This window comes from Urocampus carinirostris, chromosome 17 (genome assembly GCF_059441175.1).
Source record: "Urocampus carinirostris isolate Australia breed hairy pipefish chromosome 17, RoL_Ucar_1.0, whole genome shotgun sequence".
In the NCBI taxonomy this organism is placed as follows: Eukaryota; Metazoa; Chordata; class Actinopteri; order Syngnathiformes; family Syngnathidae; genus Urocampus; species Urocampus carinirostris.
Genome location: NC_142365.1, coordinates 27,653,543 through 27,662,531, shown reverse-complemented (window position 1 = coordinate 27,662,531; position 8,989 = coordinate 27,653,543). Strand labels below are relative to the sequence as shown.

The 8,989-nt window shown below is 37.2% G+C and overlaps 1 protein-coding gene across 1 annotated transcript; it reads right to left on the bottom strand.

Annotated features, from left to right (window-relative positions):
• Positions 1-1,504: 1,504 nt before the first annotated feature.
• pou4f4 (POU class 4 homeobox 4) lies at positions 1,505-7,464 on the bottom strand. The gene is made up of 2 exons (XM_088321485.1): positions 7,200-7,464; positions 1,505-4,076 (listed from the first exon to the last, which is right to left on the bottom strand). The coding sequence occupies exons 1-2, from the start codon at positions 7,317-7,319 to the stop codon at positions 3,108-3,110; spliced, it is 1,089 nt and encodes a 362-aa protein (XP_088177611.1). The 5' UTR covers positions 7,320-7,464; the 3' UTR covers positions 1,505-3,107.
• Between the last annotated feature and the right edge of the window lie 1,525 nt (positions 7,465-8,989).

Genomic DNA, 8,989 nt, shown 5'->3' with positions numbered 1-8,989 from the left:
GGTCTGTGCAGCCCTTTGAGACTCTTTGTGATTAAAGGCTAGACAAATAAACATGACTTGACTATTATTGTTATTATTATTACTGTGACGATTTCGATATTTTTTTTTCAAGTCTACATTTGTATTGGTATTGTTTTTAACGATGATTTTGTGGTGTATTACAAATTTTAGTTAAAATTTTGATCAGTGAAAAAAGAGGCCGGTCTACCAAAATACCACAGTTGTTTTCCCACATTTAAATATTATATATTAATAGAAAATGTGTACCAAGAATGTACAAAAAATCATTTGACATGTGTTTACTTTGTGGTTTTGCAATCAAGCAGCAAAAGGTGCTAGGTATTTCGGGTACTAAGTCTATTCTGTTTTCAATATTGGTCAGTTCGTTATTTTGACTATTATAACTCCCTGTTGTTTATTATTTTGACTATTATGCACTCTTAACATCATTCCCATGCTGATATTCGTTGATTTACAGAACTTTTAGGGGGAGATCTGCTTTTTTTAACCTAGGAGATTCAATTTTAAAAAAAGGGTTCGGGGAGGGCTTGGAGAACAAGTTTTAATTTTTATCTGAAGTTTGGGTCCTCTTCAAGTCTGCTGCCATGTTCAAAATCAATCGATGTCTTCTCTCCTAATTTTAAGTGTCTATTAAACTATAAATGTAGCATTGGGCCTTCACTTTTGGGGCCGTCCAGACTTTTGACATCACACAAAAGTCACGATTTCATCCGTACCTAACTTTTAAGTGAGACTTTTTACACATACTTGCCATATTATTTATTTAATAATTGTTTAATGCATTTAAAACTAGCACATATTTTAATCCATATTCTGAAGGAACAGTAATTTAAGCGCTATCAATTTGGTCAAAAATCATTTTTATCAACTTTATTATTGCAGCAACCAGGTCAACACCACCCTAAACAAGCACACACAACTGTAAAAACCTATTGTGTGACTTTTTTTTTCTCTTGTTTTTGTTTCTGCTAAATGTTATTGCACAAAACTGTGAAAATGTATACCTTGTAACCTTTTGAGGGTTTTTTTCTGCGTTTTAATGTTTTAGGCACTTTTTTGTCACTGCACTATCGTTACGATGCACTATTTTTTTTCATTCACAAAAATTGCACTGCACTATTATTATAACTTAGGCCTGTCTCTAAGTACTATGTTGTAAATACTTGTTTTCATCCTTTTATCCTGATAGTTTGAGATCAGGTAATTGTGCAATTGTGTAATTGTAATCCTGTGCAGTCCTTTGAGACATGTTTGTGATTAAGGGCTATATAAATAAATGTGACTTGACTTGATAGTCTTTTAGCTTTTTCTTTTTAACGTCTTTATTACATTTTTACCCTGGTGTGCCATGTCTAATCTTGTTGCATAGAATGTTTTACAACGTTGATATCAATGACAATAAAGACAATTCAATTTGATCAGCTCACTTCGATTTCCCTCTTAGTAAATGCTTAGCAAATATAATAAGGGAACTGTGCCAGGGTGACGTAAAACGTGCACGTTTTATTTCAGCTTCTCTCATGTACACAAACACATTATCGAAGAACACTCTTTCACAAATGAAATGCATTCATTTCAATTAAAAAACTTGCAAATAAATTAATAAAAGGGGGGAGTTAAATACTCAAATAAATAAGTTATGTATCTACGAAGTGCGCTCCGTGGGGATCAAGTGGGGCAATAAATAAAATGATCCAGTGGTTGATCTTATAAATGAAAGGAATAAAAAGGATGATCATACCTGATTGTCAAAGCATCATTGTGGTGAAAGTTTTTACAGTGACTCCTCCTACCGTGATCCGACATAAAAAAAAACTTTTTTTTTTAATTTTGTGTGCAGTAAATCACAATGAACACTTGAGTGTGTGCGTGTAATAATGAGGTAGACACACAGCCACAGCACAACTGTGTGTTTCTTCTGCTTATTGCGATGCGTTTGCTGAGGTGGGTATTTCCTAAACTCGCACAGAAGACACCCTCGATTGTTTTTGTTTTTTTAAAACATGCATGTGGATTTTTTTCCTAACTTGTTTTTCATCAAAAATAATCAACAAAATCAATTCAATACATCAGTGCAGCCTATTCACGCGATATGTACAATGATAAATAGAAAAAGGAACTCATATGTATTTTTGTACAATAATTAAGAAATCCGAGCATGGTGCCTTTGCAGTGGGGTCCGTCTTGCAGTTTTCCCCATTCGACATATGAAAAAGATGTACCACCATTTAAACACTGGGGGAAATACTTCAGTGAGAAAAATGTGGGAAACTTCTGAAGTTGGTCAACAAAAACAGTAATAAGGATGCCTAAGTGTAACTGAGTGAAGAGTAAACCCTAATCAAATTAGCATTGAAAATTACCAAATTATTCTTTTAACAGGTTTGATAAATTCTAATTAGGAAATATTTTCCTTTTTTTATTATTGCCAAACTCTCAACCAAGCATTGAAATAAAAAAAATCCCTCCAATTTACAGTGTCGCTTAAATAACGCCTCATCCTTAAAATCTATTAGCAACTAAATAGTTTTGTTACTTTCTACAACAATTGTGATGATACAATTTGCAGACATTCGGTATAATAAGAAATGCATCAAGTTTACAAATGTAGGAAGTAGGTCAAAATAAAACCTATGATGTAATCAAATACAGTAACCAAATATTCGACTTTCGTTACTTCCTCAAAAGGAAGAAACTTTTTACCAAAATATGTTGGGAAAAATACCTAAATAATACACAGTGTCCCTTTAACGAAATTTTTCTTTAGCTCCCACGTGAAGCTCATGTTATGAAAAATAAATGCAAAATGGTTGACCTGTGAACATTTAAAAACAATGGACGTTTATATGATGGTTCATGTATTTTCACCTTATATTTAATTCAGCATCGTCGTTGGGGAGGGTTTTTTTTTACCATTAGGATGCCCCAAATCATACACATTGTCCCTTTAACGAAATATTTGGTTAGCTCCCACGGTGTTGGAGGTGACGGAATGGCACCATAGCAGCGTTATGTGTTTCTCCAAGTGAAAACGAAAAGCGGGCCTTTATTTCATTTGTGTCATGTTTTTTCTTTCAGGTTCGTATTTAGTGCGTGGCTGAGAACTTCATACGCTTCTGTTTTTGCCTCTGGTTGCAGAACCAGACGCGCACCACGTTCTTTTTCAGGTCCAGCTTCTCGGCGATAGCGGCGATCTTCTCGGACGAGGGCCGCGGCTGCACTGCGAAGTAGGCCTCCAGCGAGCGCTTCTCAGGGGCCGCGATCGACGTGCGCTTGCGCTTCTTGTCGCCGCCGCTGAAAATCTCCGGCTTCGCCATCTTCTCTCGCTGCGCCCGCTCTGCCTCCTCCAACCAGGCCTCCAATATAGGCTTGAGAGCCACCATGTTGTTGTGCGACAGTGTCAAAGACTCAAACCGGCAGATGGTGCTCTGGCTCAAGCAACCCACGCCAGGGATCTTCAGGTTGGCGAGCGCCGCTCCCACGTCCGCCTGCGTCACGCCCAGCTTGATGCGCCGCTGCTTGAAACGCTCGGCGAACGACTCCAGCTCCCGGGGATCCGGCTCTGCATCTCCACCCGGTGGACCCCCACCCCCTGCACCGCCACCCACTACTACCCCAGCTGCTGCACCACCCAAACCGTGCGCGTGCATGTTCATGGCCTGCGGGTGGTGCCCATGGTGGTGGTGGTGATGATGGTGTTGCATGTGGTTGATTGCGCTCATGTGCGACGCCGTGGAGCACACGTCCGAACCGGTCATACCACCCAGTGAGATCCCGGGTGTGAGGTGCTCCAGGAGGTCACCCTCCAGACCCTGGGCTGGCTGGTGGTGGTGGTGCGCCGGGTGGTGGTGGTGTGATGTGAGGACAGATGGGTGGTGGAGGTGCGCCGATGATGAGGTGGGCGTGCAGGTCATGCTGGTCATGGTGGTCATAGTGTGATAGGTTGCGTCTGGCTTGAAGGGGTGGCTCTTCTGGGCCACAATGTCCACGGCTGCAAGAGCTTCTGCACGCTGTAGGAGGGTCTCATCGAAGCCGGCGAAGATGTTGCCCTGGAGCTGCCGGCACGCAAGCGAGAAACGGAGGAATATTAATATTGGCTCGTTTGAACGTTTAGAACTTTTGATGAAGCGCTTGCATACCTTTCAACCTCAGCCAGTTCTTCCCCTTATTGATTTTTGCAATACCCCTTATTTACTTGTGAAGTATTTTTCAGCCAATGAATTGCCACTCAAAATGCTGTATAAAACAATCTGTGTACAATAAGAAAATAACCTTCCCTTCCATTTCCCAATCCAATAACCCCAAACATCAAATACACAGACACAGAGAAAGGTTTAAACAAAATAGAAACAAAATAAATAATAATACAAATACAATTTATAAGATAAATGAATAATAGTGAGGCACATATTAACCATGTGAAGAAACGTTTCTGAAAGGTTTTATTCACACTGATTGGAATAACAGCGTGTGGCATCCGGAAAGGATTTCCAGCCATCAAACCACAATCTACCAGTGTGGGGAGACCCTAACATGAGGAAACACTGAAATATTAAAATAATTAAAAAAAAAATTATAATAATCATCATAATAATAATAATAGTAATAATAATAATGAAAAAATGCAGAACACAAAATCGAAAATGTGAAATAGAAAGTTAAAAACTAAGCTATCGTAAACTTAAAAAAAAAAACTCAACGCTATTTTTTTCACAAAAAGATAGACTATATCTACAATACAAACAAACATAATAAAAAAAATTAGTTCGTGGACAGCGCCATTATTTGCTATGCACGATTACGTTGTTGTCTACAGCCAGTGACTGAGACGATGCGGTTTCGAGACGAAATTTGCAGAACAAGACCAGTCCAAAAATTGTACGTCTACAAAAAAAATGTTATACGGCGTTCACAATTTGAGATAATGGGAAAAAGAAATACAGGGAAACGTATTAATTGACAGGTAAGTGCTTGAGTTAAGGGCAACATTTTGGCAAGGAGTGGACTGTGTCCCCCACCAAAATCGAGAAATTATTGTTTTGACCCCAACATTATAATGTGATCACTTCAACAAATTGCGCTATTACCACACTAATGCTAAAACAAAACCGAATACGTCCTTGGTTTGAGACAGAACAAATTGGCTGGTTGACATAACCGGGCCTTTTGACTAAATGATGGACCTTAATTAAATGAAAAAAAAACGTGATTCATCAACGCACCACGTTCATCAAATGCAGATAAATAAGTTTATTTCTATTTAGAACAAGAACAACTTATTTTAAATACTTCTAAACGACGTTGACCGGAATTGTAAACAATAAACAGGTTATTAGTCTCAAATATTTTCAATTGAATCGTCAAAATAAAACTATTCGGCCAGCAGATGTATTTTAAATCATAGAATTAACAAAAATAGGGAATAGGGGGGGTTCACCTTAAGTGTTCACGTGCACAATGGACTGTACAACTGCATCTGTGAACATACCCATTTTTATTTTAAATCGTGAATGTTGTATTTTATACATTTTTATCTTTTTACACACTTTTATATTTCTAACTCATCTTACTTTGCACTGAAAGGACGAGGCCACCAATTTCGGTGTACTATGATGATGAAGGCCATTCTATTCTATTCTATTCTATTCTATTCTATTCTACAACGTGCACTGTACTTTGGGGAACTATTGATAAAAGTTTTACTTTTTGACTTTTACAAATTAATAATTTAGCTTCTGTATTATTTATAACTGATTCATGCCGATTTGTGGATCATCTATATAGAATCAAGTTTGATTGGATGCATAAATGTGTTGAATTAATTTTGGTAAAGGTCTAGCAACAAAATTATGTTTTCCCTATGACAATTCCCTTATATTTAATTATCAGGAACTGGAAGTGTTTGGGCGTTAAAAGACATACAAATACATTTTTACTTTTGCCTTTAACAGTGTCATTAAGTGTGTATATTTAAATAAAAAATATTTGTCCATCACAAACAAATACAGTCTTTATTTTTGTAAGACAACCTGAAAGTCCGATAAGTTATGTCAAAATCGAAAATAATCAATCATATAATATGTGTTTGTCTTTTTTTGTTGCACAGTGATATCAAGTGTGTCCAATTTAAATCAGAAATATTCCTCCAACACACCCAAACAAACACCGTTTGTTTCCTTTTCAGACAAGAAAATAGTCTGAAAGACTTCGTCAACATCGAAAAAAACAATCAGATAAGAATTATATGTTATTTTTGCATGCTTGATGACATGATGTGGTAGAATTTTAAATTAAATATTTTCAACACGGACAAACAAACACAGTTTAGATTTTTTAGACAACTTGTTAGTCCGATAGGCTATGTCAACATTGAAAATAATCAATCAAACAAGAATTAATTGTCCTTTTTTGTGACATGGAGTGTGTACAATTCAAATTAGATACATACATTCAACACACACACACAAACAAAACATACTTTTTATTTATTTTGAGACAGCTTGAATGTTCAATTAAGTTATGTCATAAACGAAAAAATAATCCCAACACTATTTAGTAATCAACAATCGTCCTTATACTTTTCCTGTTACTTTTCATGTGCTATCCAATTTTGTACAGAAAGAGGTGAATCGCCTAAAAACACACACCAAAATGTTTTATTCTCCTAAAAATCGAATTCACTTCACTCCCCTTTCAATGAAACAAACACTCCTTGTTCCTGGTGTGCGATTAGTTCTAGAAGCGTGGATCGACATTCATTTAAAATTAATATTTACAACACACACACGGGCACACACATTTCCTTTTGAATAATTTGTGCCTGTACGATGAAATGAGACGGAACTTGAGAAAATGACACTTGAATATTTAATATTAAATGGCATTATAACAAGGGCGTACGTTTGGTTCTGGCATTGATTGGAACATATAATATTAGTGAGGACAAAACGATGATTGCTAGACATTGCTGGGGTTATAAGTTATTACACAATATTGGCAGGGACTAAACTATGATTGCTATATATTAGCGGGGACATTGCGCAGTTTTTTTAAGTGATCAAACAAAATTGGTATGGGCAAAACAATGATTTCTCAATATTGGTGCATGCAAAAAATATGATGTTCTTGCATATCAAATGCGGCGATTAATATTTTTTATTTTTTTGGGGTGTACTTACCGAAGGAGTGGGCAAGCATGCCCTTCGAATGGCCTCGGAACTGCTGTGCAGCGGCGTATATTTGGGTTCGTGCAGGATGGGATGCATGCTGAACGGCTGTTTGCTATTCATCGACATCATGGTGACACTGCCGAAAGGGGGAGGGAGGAGGCAGCACTCCGTCGTCCTCTCTCAACAAAGAAAAATCTGAGAAATAAAAAAATCGAAACTTGAAGAAAATGCAATCGAAACGCGGTTAAAAGTCCTCCAATCCTCGCTTGTAGGACACTTGAACAACGAAGACGAAGCTTGCCCCCCCTCTGCAAGAAGACTTTATAGGGGAAGCCTTCGGTGTAAGCCGCGCCCTCAGATGAATTTCTAGCCAATCCGAGCAAGGATGTTTGAGTCCCGCCCCTCCCATTCGCGTGCCTCTTGTCTCCGTCTCGCTGCGGTGGCCCGCTGCACAAAATGTTTTTTTCTTTAATTAAAATTCACAATACAAAATAAATATAAGAAAAATCATTTAAACACACAAGCGTTAAATGAAATACAATGTCAGGTATATATTTTCAAGCATAATGTCAGTTTTAATGGTCAAGTAGTGTGTTCCTGTTCAAACGCCACTCCATGGATTTTTGCTTATCAATAGTTGATATTGAATGTTAATAAAATATTAAAATATACAAATGTAAATGGAGACAATTGATTATGATCCCCTTGACAGATTTTAATAATTCAGCTCCCCTTCCGAATATTATTCTGAGCCTCAAGAGAATGCTACATGTATATTCCCCTACGTGCTAACTTAAACAATGAAAATAGTACTTATTTATTTAGTGTAATTTAGAAAGAATATAATATTATAGAGACAAGTTGATTTTTGAAATGTTATCATTGAGTTCAGAAAATACCTAAATAGGTGGTATTCAATGAATATGATCAAAAAACATTTGATTGAATAAAATTAAGATATAGTGCCATCGTTCCATTTTTTTGCACTGCTTAGGTCGCAGAGGGTGCTGGAGCCCATCACAGCCGTCTTTAGGGCAGGGGATACCCTGAACTGGTTGCCAGCCAGTCGCAGGGCACACAGGGACAGACAATTCGCTCGCTCATTCACGCTTAGGGACAATTTGGACCGGCCAATCAACCTGACAGGCATGTTATTGGAATTTGAGAGGAAACTGGAGTGCTGGGAGGACACACACGCAGGCTCGGGGATAACATGCAAACTCCGCACCGAAAAGCCAAAAGTTGAACCTCACTATAGGTGGTGTAAATATTTACAATTTGGGTGTTACACACACGAGTTATGTTGCTGTGTAGAATAGAATAGAATAGAATAGAATAGAATAGAATAGAATAGAATAGAATAGAATAGAATAGAATAGAATAGAATAGAATAGAATAGAATAGAACAGAATAGACAGTACATTTACCAGAGTTAGACAAGCGTTGTTTGACTCTTGTGTTGTGTTTCCAACGTAGTAAAACAACAATATAACCTCCAGTGTTCGTGGAAAAAATTGGGTTTACAAAGGTTTTACACTGTCTCTCTCACATATTCATTTGAGAGTTAATGCAAAAACACTGAGAGAAAAATACATTTACAGTGTATAAATAGTTGTCTCTTTGAGGTGTAGAAATTAAGTTACTCTCGAAAGTAAGGAAAATATTTGTGTTAGATATAATTTATACTGCACAAGCAATATTTTAACTCTTTCAGGGTAATTTTTTTAACACATCGGGTGTCAAACTTGATTAACATCTCTTAGCGCAGTGTATTATGAGAGTAAAATTAACACTTGAAA

Excerpts from the sequence above, each read along its gene's own strand:
- pou4f4 (XM_088321485.1), bottom strand. The coding sequence starts at position 7,319 with ATGATGTCGATGAATAGCAAACAGCCGTTCAGCATGCATCCCATCCTG. Across the intron at positions 4,077-7,199 it reads CATGCTTGCCCACTCCTTCG|CTCCAGGGCAACATCTTCGC; the intron begins GTAAGTACACCC and ends GCGTGCCGGCAG.